The 12,213-nt window shown below is 37.5% G+C and overlaps 2 protein-coding genes across 2 annotated transcripts in view; both read left to right on the forward strand.

Moving 5' to 3' along the window:
• Positions 1–12,213, forward strand: part of PRMT7 (protein arginine methyltransferase 7) — a 467,255-nt gene that overhangs the window by 431,854 nt on the left and 23,188 nt on the right. The window lies entirely within an intron of this gene.
• Positions 1,449–4,615, forward strand: LOC149144982 (uncharacterized). Its single transcript, XM_089448639.1, has 4 exons — positions 1,449–2,637; positions 2,784–2,912; positions 3,455–3,600; positions 4,367–4,615. Exons 1-4 carry the CDS (start codon positions 1,932–1,934, stop codon positions 4,613–4,615), a joined length of 1,230 nt encoding a protein of 409 aa, XP_089304765.1. The 5' UTR covers positions 1,449–1,931.

The raw sequence follows: 12,213 nt of genomic DNA on the forward strand, positions 1-12,213 counted from the left end.
TAAGAGAAGCTTGCAAAACTGTGCTTTTAATCGTGAAAAGGCATCTGTTACTGGGCAGCAGTGTTTTCTTGTTGATATCATTCAATACTTTCTAAATCTTGGTATACTTATTCTCATCCTGCATCTTTGTCATTGATAACGATTTCCATGTAGCCAAAAACTATCATATATTATATAGCCTCTAGTAGCATATGACCTATTTACTCATAGTGTTAAGATGCTTAAAATAGCTTGGCTTTTAGGTATTTCACTGATAATTGTCTAAGTTCGGATTATAAATTATCCCCAAACTGTTATATTCTAAATCCAGAGAAGTTATATCAACCTTATACTTTTATTAAGGTTTAAAAATTGAACTGGACTGCCCATATACCCTGCTGTGTATTTATTCCTCTCTTCAATGCTCCTCTCTCCTTAATGTTCAAAGAGGGCTTCTTTCTGTTAGATGCTGTCTGATAATAGAAACTATTGGATTTTTATGGTAGTAGTATGTTTATTTTCTCACTGTACTTTACATATATCTGTTCACCGCGTCCCTCCATTCCATGCAATCAGCTTTAGAAACAGAGGAAAATACTCAGGAAGAAGAGATGGATACGCATTGAACAACTTTGTTTTATTCCGGTTGAGGAAATTATGAGTTGCTGCAGCTACTAAAGAATCTGTAAATTGCCGGCTTAGACATGAACGGAAGAATGTTCGGATGCTAGCATCTGCATCATGCAAAGTTGCCCCCCATACTCCAGGGAAAACTGAAGAACTGCCAGATAGTAATTTATAACCGTCTCTGCCAGTGATAGGGGGCGTCGAAGGTCCTCCCAGGTGATGAAACTGGCGTGCAAAGCTCATGTCAATGGATGGATTGCGGACTTGTCCGATGCCAGCTAAACGATTGCGTGTTAAATTAAAGCGTGAGTTTGGTAGTTATTGGACGCGTAAAGAATTACGTGCCCCGTGGGCTTATGAGTCATTATACGCCGACATAAAAGTTTTTGGAAAAGCATGGGAGATTTTCTATCGATGCTAAGTGCCCGCCGTTTAGCTTTAAATAAATCTTATTCAACAGTTACCTTACATAAATACAGTCTCCGCGATGAGGCGTAGAGAATTTTGGTGAATTTTGCACTTGGTTATCGAAAGACAATGAAAATCCAAATTTTAAAACAGGGATAGACCAATTTAAATGAACGATAATGCATTTCATCCTCTACGCGGATAAAAGCCGCAGGGGATTTACACGCAGCGGAAGCCAGAGATTTCCGATAGTGGCGGAGTCCTCACGGAAACACCTTCTTGATTTCGAGTCTAAGAGGTATCTAGTATTGACTATGCTGTTAGAACCTCAAGAAGATCTTGATAATCGGCATGAAATTGAAGTCCATAGATCTCAGCTTCTTGTGGATTCATTTGAGCCACTTGCCTATGCAGAAGCCGATGCGTTAAAGGGGAGGCATATGATTCAAACTATTAATCGATATTTCAGTGAATCACAGGCGTGCTGTTGTCCAGCAAGTTTTATTGCTAGATTAAGAACAAACCCTACGCAAAAGCTCGATACTGTCGGGGTGTTCCAGCTCCCAAAATCTGTATATACGATGTTGGTGCCAACAAATGAGCAGCGGACGAGTTTCCCTTCTGCGTTCAATTGGTGAGTTGAGAGAACGAAACTGTAACGAGCAAGGCGCTGGAAGCGGTCCGTATTGCTTGTAACGAGTAAATGGCCAAGTTCGACGGGAAGGACGCGTTCCGTCTACGTGTTTGTGTGTATCCATTCCGTGTTCACCGTATTAACAAGATGCTTTCGTGCGACGAAGCCGATACGGGACGGAGCATGGAAAATCCAATGTGGAAAGAGAAGCCAAAAGCTGATGTCCAGACATCTGCAAGTGTGACTACTAATTCTGGAAGCAGAGGTTCTAGTGGATCTGCTGATGATTTCAGGGGTGGAAAAAATTGCTCTAGAAGCTTCCTCAGTTAATAGTGCTTCTGATGTATCAGTAAACCTTGTTGCTGGGAGAGCTCAGCCCAAGCAGAAATTTATACCAGTTGAGTCGTTTGTTGGGGGGATTGGAAGTTCCACTGATTCAAAGTTGTCTGGTTTAAAAACTAGTGTTGGTGACAAACCGTCTATTGGACCTGATTCATCAAAGAAACTTGCTGTTGCAAAAGGTCAAGCTGGACAGAAAACACTGTGGGTTGCAAAGGGACCTGCAACCTATGGCGGTGGTAATAATGGGGATCAAGGAAAGTCATCAATGATAGTGATGGGTGAAAGCTCAAGTTCTAGTAGCAGTGGTACTGCACAGTTTGGGGCGAAGCCATTATCAACGGCTTTTGGGCAGAGTGTGGACACTGTATTGAACAGCAATCCAACGGTTGAAGAAGGGCAGTCACTGAAGGGCCCTGTTGTGGGAGATTTCGTGGTAGACAAGGGGGCTTTTGCTTGTTCTCAAATTCGTGCTACTTTCTATCCCAAGTTTGAAAATGAGAAATCTGACCAAGAGATCAGGACAAAGATGATTGAAATGGTGTCAAATGGCAAGGGTACCTTAGAGGTTTCATTGAAGCATTCGGGATCTCTTTTTATGTATGCTGGTCATGAAGGTGGAGCATATGCCAAAATAGCTACGGAAATATGTAAGATAGATTTGATATGGTTCTTGGAGCATTCACAAAATCACATAAATTCTAGTGATGAACTGTTTAATTTTTTTTTCCACAATGCTTTGAGATTTGACAATATTATCTGTTTGTTGTGAGGATCATAATATCTGTAAGTGCAGCTATACAGCTGTTGGTGTCTTTGTTCTTGGCCGGATGTTGCAAGAGACATGGGGTGCTCAGGCAGCAAAAAAAAAAAAAAAAAAAACAAACAACACATAAAGAGTTCAATGATTTTCTTCATAAAAACCGTATGTGCATATCAATGGAATTGGTTGCTGCTGATTCAATGTCATTTTGTGGCACCTGTTGCAGAGCAAATTAAATGCTTTGCCCAGGGGTTTTCTGATTTGCTTGGAAATTCATCACTCCATCAGTTTCTTCGAGCTTTAGAACCTGAAGATCTGGATCTAAATGTTGTTTAGGAAGGGTACATTCCAGTCTTGTGAGAGAATCAACCTTGCCTTTGTGATCTTTATAGGACATTCAATTGTGGAAACCTTGCACTTGTGGAAGTCTTCTTGGGTCAGTATAGTCCTTGTCTTTATGTATTTTGAAGGATCTCTCTAAGCAGGATTTGGTTGGGTTTTGCCCTGGTCTTGGACCTAATTTCTGGTATCTCTTATTGTGTATTGTGATCTCTGCTTTCTCCTTACTACTGTGGTTAATTTCTGAGGTATAATTATTTGTTGATAGAAGAATAAATCTAAAAGAAGTACTGTTAACCTCACAAATAATATCTGAAGTTCAGAAAATATTGCTTGTACTACACTATATTTGGTTTTCTAACAAGGAACCCGAGCTAGGTTAAGGAAGAAAGTCGAAGATTACTTGGTTCCTAAAGTGGAAGTTGGAGTATCAATCCTTGCACTTGGAATCATCAGTGGTATTTCTCAGAAGTTTCAATCTTGGAAGGTACCAGTGAAAGAATGGTTAAAGGTATGATCACCTATCTGTTCTAACCTTTCTATACTCAGTGATCTCTAAGTAATGTATCTGTGGCTCCTGAATTTGTACTGATATTATTGATCCTTTAAAAACCAGAGATCAAATTGAACAAAGTATTAACATCATATATCATCCTTGTTATTGTACTTCTTGGCATCTTATGGAAATCCGAATTGGTTTTTACTTCAGTGATTTAACCTCTCTAGGGTATAGTCCAAATATATATGAGTAAGAAGAATCGATATCAAGAAGTCGTGGTATTGGTTCTCTTGAATCTCTGCAATCAAAATCAAGTCCCTTGGATCCAATAACCAAAGTCTCTCTGATGAGCTCGTATCTACCTCTGTAGCCAAATCATAATCTTTGTGGCATTTTAAATCTGAGGCATTTTTCTTGAAAGATCTATTGGTTGGCAAGGGCATCTCTGTAGGTTTGCAATCAAGATCATGCTACCATGAAACTTCTATCATTCTGAAGTTTATATGACGAGTTCGACCTTTCCTTCTTATATACCTCAATTTCAACTATATTAGTGATGATCCAAGTTATAACATATCTCTATGATAGGCATTCTGTTAATTTTAGTTATGTTCTTTGTTAGGACAATTACTTCAATATTCCGTATTATCCCAATTAACAGTTCCATTTCATTTTGCAATAGCAATCACATAAACCATTATCACATTGACGGGAACTGTAGAAAGAACAAATTTGATTGGGAAACTATAACGAAGAATACAAATGTAGAAGATTGTAGATTAAAAGAGAAAGGGACTCAAATACCGAGGATGCTGTGAATTGGGATGCAGTCAGATATGCTGATCTTGAAGATACTGCAGATGCCATCAAGGACCGAGGGATGAACAATGTTCTTGCAGGGAGAATAAAACGGTTTCTTGAGATGCTTCACACAGACATTGGCAGCATTGGCCTAGAGTGGTTGAAGGATATTCCACCTGATGATACAAACTGGCCTTTCCTGCCGATGATGATATGGACTTCCTGATGAGGATAGTATGGACGAGATTAACTCCTTGAAGAGTTGAACGAAAAGGAGTTGACGTATTCTCTAGAGATAAGTACTTTCTTGAATATCTTGATATCATGCTTTTAATTATTATTAGTCTCTTGTAATTGTAAATTTTGCTTGGATGAGTTCGTTTTATTATTATTTATGCTCCAGTAACACACAAGTGGTAATGATGTTTATATTCTTACAAACTTCTAGATATTCATTTTGTTTAGTCATCCTCCTTTATAATTACTAGGGGACTCACTCCTCAGACTGTCTTCTTCTATCTTGCATAGAAACCACAAGTTGTTGAATGGTTAGAATCTGCTCTTGCCTTTTATAAACAATGGTGCTCTGTAATGATATATTCTTCACTATTGGATTGATGCAATTTAGGAACATCTTTAACAAATTGTTTGAAGGCTAGTTCTGTTGTTACATGCCTACCTCATGCATGAGCAGAACCATCACATAAACCTTAAACCTCACACATTCTACTGCTGGAGCATTTGATTACAGTTAATACAGTCTTTTGTTATTGGCTCCTGTAGTTAATGTTCGGGACATTTCAATCTCTAAGATATTTTGCTAAGATGTGATGATAATTCTACTCTACTACAACCACGTAGATATTCCTCCTTGATAATTGAGTTTGTATAAAGTTCCTCTATGAGACCTTTCTTCAAGTTCGTATGAAAACTTCTGTAAGCTGTTTTCTTAATAGTTTTACTTCAGAAAATATATATATACCATTCACAATTATTCAACAAGGAAGGCACTGCTATTAAACACCGTGTGATGAGGAACTAACTAAGAATTGCATCAATCATTAACTCATTTATATTGAGGCATAAAAATAACTGGTATAATGCATAGAACTTAAGTTCGGACCCTGGAATGTGCGCTGGCAAAAGATCTGGAAACAGTAGTTCACTTGGCATGAATATCAAGTCCTTGGTAGTGAAACAGTCAATAGGATCGGATACTACGCAACATTCCGACCTAATTTAGCAATAAGATAAGTGATGAATACAACCTGAGCAAAGGTTCCACGAGCATAAATTCAACCTAAAGGGCCAAGGTATTGAAAGAGTACTATCATTTAAACATAGAGCAATGTTCGGTGTATTATTGTTAAAGGAAATGTTGAGTTCAAAATATGTTCCCCAGATATGTTGCATACCATACTTTTGAGCTAGGTATTTCAATCAAATATATAGAAGAACCCAGCAATTAACAGTATTGTTAAAAAGAAGGAATTGAGAATTGTCCATGCTAATGACTGTCCATATGATGCATTTTGTTACCAAGTAAGACAATAATCCTGTTAGTTGTTACTGAGCAAACACATACAGATCAATGAAAGTTTGGAACATAACGATATGTGCTCGTAAGATCAATATCAAGTGTCAGTTAGCAATTTAAAGTCATGAGTTTTATGCACAAACAATACACGAAAGAATGATTATATTGTAAATATGAAAGCTAATGACATGAATAAATTATGGCAAGGTATGTTATACTTTAGATGACATATATGAAATATACATAAGCTATGTGTTTTTTTTGAAAATATTAATGCACATGTTATAAATGCATGGACAAGTGTTTATGATTGCAGATAAAATCCGTTACCAAATGACCACGTGATGACAGAAACTTCAGAACAATTAAGGCTCAAAGAGATTCCATGATAGGGTATTAACCCTGATTCTACTGGGAGGGGTGGAGGTGTTGCCCACCGTTTATCCTCTGAAAACCTGGGATCATGGGAGGATTGTGCGAGTCACGCTCCCCTAGACGTGTGATGATGATTGCCGGATGCCTACTGGGAAATCAGGTCGATATAGTCGACGCTGCCATCCTTAGAGTTTATGCATGGTTAGGTCAGTATAGCTGACGCCATGGCATACTCCAGTAGAGGACGGATAGGATGGGAGCGGAAGAGATTAGGAAGGATAGGATGATTTTAGAATAGCTTGGGAACCTGGTTTGGGCAAGGCATGACTATTAAAATTGGAAATCTATCAGCGTTCAAAATCACAAAGTTTAAAGTGTCCTCACGATCATAAATGAAAATTCAATCACATAATACAATCCTTACATACCTTAAAGGAATTATCAATATACTTTATAAACCCTTAACTTCGGGACGAAGTTCTTTTGAAGGAGGGGTGTATGTAACAACCCATCTCAAATCCCGAACAACATAGCAATATTAGCATGCATGTGAGGCATGCATATGATAGCTACATATGCATGCATCATATACGTTGCACTAGTATAAATATATATATATATATACATCGACGATATATCGACTATTCATGGAGATTGTCAAAAAAATAAGATAAATGAATTAATTATCAAAGGTGTAACTAAATACCTAATTCTCGTAAACAGAAGAAATATATCCACTCACTAAGAAATATAGTTGAGTTTATTCATATGGTTACATATATATAACCCAAACGGTGTACTAATAAAACTAAACCCATAAAACCTTATGATTAGACTTGATATTTTATAATACATAAAATAATATGAATATTTAAATCATCATGGTTTTATACTATTTAAATTAAAGTACCATCTGCCTTAAATTAAAGTGACACCATCCGATGTGTGAAGATCTGATTCTATTGAAGGCAAATATCTTGACAAAGCGGTCACCGCCTAACAAAATCTTATCCTTTCATAAAGGCGGTGAGCTGGTGCATAGAGAGGGTGGAACCTCTACTATAAAACGGGGGGGTGCTTAATGTTTGAGAAAGGAGGGGGTATGGACTGTGAGGGGAAAAACTGAACCGGGGGCTGTTGAATGGAGAAGGAGAGTGCTGTTGAAGGAAGAAGGAGAGGAATTTATCCACACTGTTTATAATTCGGAACTAGAGCCTTACTTGTTTTGAAGTCTCTGGGCACGGGGGAACGGTATTCTTCGGTTGAGAGGCATACTGGATTGAGTATCCAGGTATACTCGGTTCGGCTGGGTGGTTTGGTCATTCGGTAACGAGAGAAGTTCTGCAGCATCCTCATCGCAACAGCCGTAGCAGATCAGGTAAGTACTCCATCAAATCAATTAAATACAGTTTCACAGTTTCAATAATCTTTACAGTTTCGGTAAGGACTCTTTAACTTCTTTAACTTAGGACAGTCATTACAGCTATGCTAGCTACCATATACTCTGCCTTTGCAAAGCTCAATGCTACTGATTTTTGCTTCTTGTTGCACCAAGAAACAACACTTGATCCAACGTTGAAGCAACACCCTGATGTGCTTTTCCTATCCACTAAACTGCATGCCCAATCTGCATCAGTGAATCCACATAATCTAACACCATCACCTCGAGTATACCTCAACCCATACTCGAATGTGCCACTCAAATACCTTAGAATGTGCCTCGCTATTGTCCAATGCACACTGTTGTGCCCCATCATAAACTCAAAACAGATATCTGGCCTAGTGTTGACCATATACATGAGGGAACCAATAAGCTATTTATACAAGGTTGCATCAACATCCTTGTCTAATGCATCGATCTTCCTCCAGTTGTTGATCATTGGCATAGACATGGGTCTACAGTCCTTCATCTTGAATCTCTTCAGAATCTATGTAGCATATCTTCCATTGACCAAGGAAGACCTCCCTATCCTTCTGCCACATTTCCAAGCCTGGGAAGTAATGCATCAGCCCCAAATCATTCATATCAAATTTTGCTGCTAGTTTCCTTTTGCAGACCTCTATGAGCCCTGATGACCCTGTAAAGAAGAGGTTATCCACATACAACACTAGGATGAGTGGCTCATCCTCTACCATCAAATAGTAAAGGTTGGGATCTACATCACTCTTGACGAATCCCATCTACTGCAAGTAATTATCAATCCGACCATACCATTTCCTAGGAGCCTTTTTGAGCCCGTATAGAGCTTTCTTCAGTCTGCACACATTGTGCCCCTCTCATGTGTCTTGAAGCCCTCTCGTTGTTCTAGATATACTTCCTCCTCTATCACCCCATTCAAGAAAGTCATCTTGTTGTCACTCAAATTGTACAGGCACAGTGCGACAACGACTCAGATCGGGCGCTGTCATTCTGATCCCCATCCTCTGTTCTAGCTATCTCCCAACAACAGGCTATGGGGGTAGTCCCTCTGAAATGTGAAGATGAAGGACAAGTTGGCAACCAACAAGTCCGGGAGACATGAATGAATGGCCTAGCCACTTGGTTGATTTTAGCAAGTTACGAGATTAGATTGAATTATTAATGAAACTAGTTCCTTATGGAGTCAACCACTTGCTTTATGTCAATTAAGGACCAAATGATTGGATGAACAATCGTTGCTTAAATGCTTAACTATCCTTATATGCTATGCAAATCCTATGACTTAGGTATGATGCAAGAATCTTGATTTCTTTTAATTAAATGCCTATTCTAGGTGTATCCTTCCTCTTAACTATTTTGAAGCGAGTCTCTATAGTAGGTTGTGAGAAAGAGGCTAAAGGGAAGCAAGCAAAAGTTTGATTAACGATACCTCCTCTTAGGTACTAGCCACCCAGTGCCTCCAGTGTTGTAGAGGCTATGGCTCTGACAACTGCAAGGTCACCGTGTTAACCACTAAAGAGGTACTAGGCTCCTCAAGCTAGATGAGAAAGGTGGTCCTATTCTCTATCAACCAAGCTTATGCTTATAGGTAAGTTTATTAAATGCAAGACTAGTCTTAGGATGCTAATGCAAGATTATTGAGTGTTTTCTTAAGGTGAGATTGTTAATGTTTTAAGTACTTCAGTTATGATTTATCTTAAATTATGACAATAAGTACTTAGCAATGGAAAAAGAGACAATCTCAACCACAAGAGTATGTGCCAATTTAACAAGTGCCAACAAGATACAAGATATATCCACGATACAATTGCTTAAGTGTAAATGACAAGATAATCACAAGATAAATGCTCTTAGAGGAAAAATCACCAATAGGATCAAGATAAAGTTATCATCCACAAAGATATTAACCGAGAAATGATGAAAATAATAACAAGTAAAGAAACTAGAGCACTTATCCACTTTGAACAATTAGCCAATGAGACAATGCAAAGATGCCAATATTATCAATGTTCATATACAATTAGAAGCTTTCCAAACAATTGAAATTGGATTCCTTAATGCCAATTATTCAAGAGATATTCAACAAATCCTTAAGTTAAGAACACTTAGATTTTAGATGACTTAACGCTCTTTCAAACATAATTAGAACAAGTTACTTCAATGCCAATCAGATTGATAGAGACAATTAGATTTAAAAGATACTCAACCATGTAACAAAATATTAATGTCAAAGTGCATTTAGAGAGTGAGCTCATGTGCACAATTAGGATTATGGAACTTCACAAGACAACCAGCGTTAGCACTTTAAGCAATGAAACAAATCTTTTTCACCCTCGAGGGTTGGGGAACCTGCAAACTCTATATATTTCTTCAAGAAAACTTGTTAGACATATGGCGAATCAAATCACCTAAGATAGACCCAAAATCTACCAATAAAATGTTCTTATCACCATCTAATGAATAAACAAGCTTATAAAATTTTAAGCACAATATAGGAAAACACATACCACAGATCATCGGACAAAGAACACCATGAACTGAACCCCAAAGTCTTTTATTATGATATTTCAAATGTTCCCAACAGATCAGTGGAACAACACCAGCGTTACAAAATTACATAGACTAGAGTCAAAGCTTTCATCATCATGACTTGAGAAGCAAAATGACTTCTAATTTATAGATAAATCTTCCAAGTGGAAAATAACGGCTAGTTGGTTAGTAAGCTCGATCGTTGATAAATATTTGATCATCTTTTAATCTTTTTTTTTGGGTAGGTAAGCACCCACAGGGGATTTGAACCAGTAACCTATCGCAAGGAGTGCCTTAACAGTGCACCCATTCACCATCAATACAAAGCCCTGTGGGCTATTGATCATCTTTTAATCATCTGTTGTCGAAAATATTTATTTTTGAGGAATTTTCGAATTTCTCATAAAACAATTTTTTATTAATCCGAAAATAAATATTTTGGATAATTTTCTCAAGAAATTGATTTTGATTTAACCACCAAGGTCCAAAGGCCCATTTTTTCTTATTGCCTTGGTGGGGGACCTCCAAAAATTAGTTTATATTTGACCCACGAATTTTTTGGTCATTTTCCACTTGGAGAAATTAATTTCTCTAATTTTATTTATTTTACTCTAAATTAATTAATTTTTTGGCTTCGGATTTAATTTTATTTTTGCTAGAAAAATTAATTAATTGATATTTGAGGGGATTAATTCTTTTCCAACCTCAAATACTTTAGCCATAGTGTCTAATTGTGAGGGACCATGCACTAAAATATTTTTTACATCATGTTATTACAAATTCACTCCTCAAAGGGGGGATACCCATTCGTTATAGACCCTCAAATAATTACCCAATTCTGTGACACAACATGATCTAGTAGACCAAGTGATTTGTAATAAAATAATTTAGCCAAATAACTTAAATTATTCCCAAATCACTTTTACAATAGACTCAACTACGAACACTAGGACTCACCTAAGACTTTGTCAATAAATTTCACCCTAGCTTTGGGGTTTAAGCTAGAGGGAAAAACTCTGTCGATTATTCGTGTTTAGAAACACACATAATGCGGTGAGACGAAAAACCTCCTAGGATGAAATTTGTTGCCAAAATCAAAGGCTTACCTAGGTGTTGTTACATAATTAAATGGTCATACTAGCATCATTTACATTACAACTTGCAAAATTTGGGTTTACAACGACACAATAATTTGTTGCCTGATGATTCTGAACTTCGAAAAATTTTGTCCAACTACTTCCTTGGACATTTGACAAAATAGGTGCAACATCTGGCTCCATATGGGGACACGTTGCTTCACCAAAGCAATGTGAAAATCCAAAATCCTTTATCCAAGAAAACATAAGTCCATCAAATAGATATCCGCTCATAATCAAATCATCATGCATATATAGAATATCTGCTGGAATAGAAAAATCTACTCTAACAAACTGAAATGTAAAAATACAAATCATAAGTACATAAATGAAACTAACTAATGACATAAATGAAAGGGAGTAGGGTTAGAGATACAATACAAAGGATGTCGCATGGCATCAGATGTCTTCAACATATTGTATATTGAGCACCTGCCAACTCTCGGGCAGGTCCATGGGCTGCTTTTTAGATGTGCCATGTTGTATTTTGAAAATGCTAGGACTTTGACTTATCCCAATATCGAGCTGCTCTCGGCCATCAAATGCATCAAACCTCTTCCTTCTTCTTTTCTACTTTTTACTTTTCTTCCCGGTGGGTTATGATGTCAATAATGGGACCAATGCAGATTTTATGTCTTGATCTTGAAAATGCTCGAATGAAAGATCTGAAGAATCTAAAGTATGCGCAACTTTATTTTGGATATATTTTGTTGATGGTGATACATAAGTACCACAAGCATTGTGATTAACCTGATATTCTTCAATTTCTTTTCCAATCATGGCACCTCCAATTAACCTATTTTCAATGGGACCATTGACCTCTTAGC

Source organism: Pinus tabuliformis, chromosome X (genome assembly GCF_031772625.1).
Source record: "Pinus tabuliformis cultivar Carrire ecotype Pingquan chromosome X, CPIR1, whole genome shotgun sequence".
Classification (NCBI taxonomy): Eukaryota; Viridiplantae; Streptophyta; class Pinopsida; order Pinales; family Pinaceae; genus Pinus; species Pinus tabuliformis.

Excerpts from the sequence above, each read along its gene's own strand:
- LOC149144982 (XM_089448639.1), top strand. The coding sequence starts at position 1,932 with ATGATTTCAGGGGTGGAAAAAATTGCTCTAGAAGCTTCCTCAGTTAAT. Across the intron at positions 2,638-2,783 it reads CAAAATAGCTACGGAAATAT|CTATACAGCTGTTGGTGTCT; the intron begins GTAAGATAGATT and ends CTGTAAGTGCAG. Across the intron at positions 2,913-3,454 it reads TGATTTTCTTCATAAAAACC|GAACCCGAGCTAGGTTAAGG; the intron begins GTATGTGCATAT and ends TTTTCTAACAAG.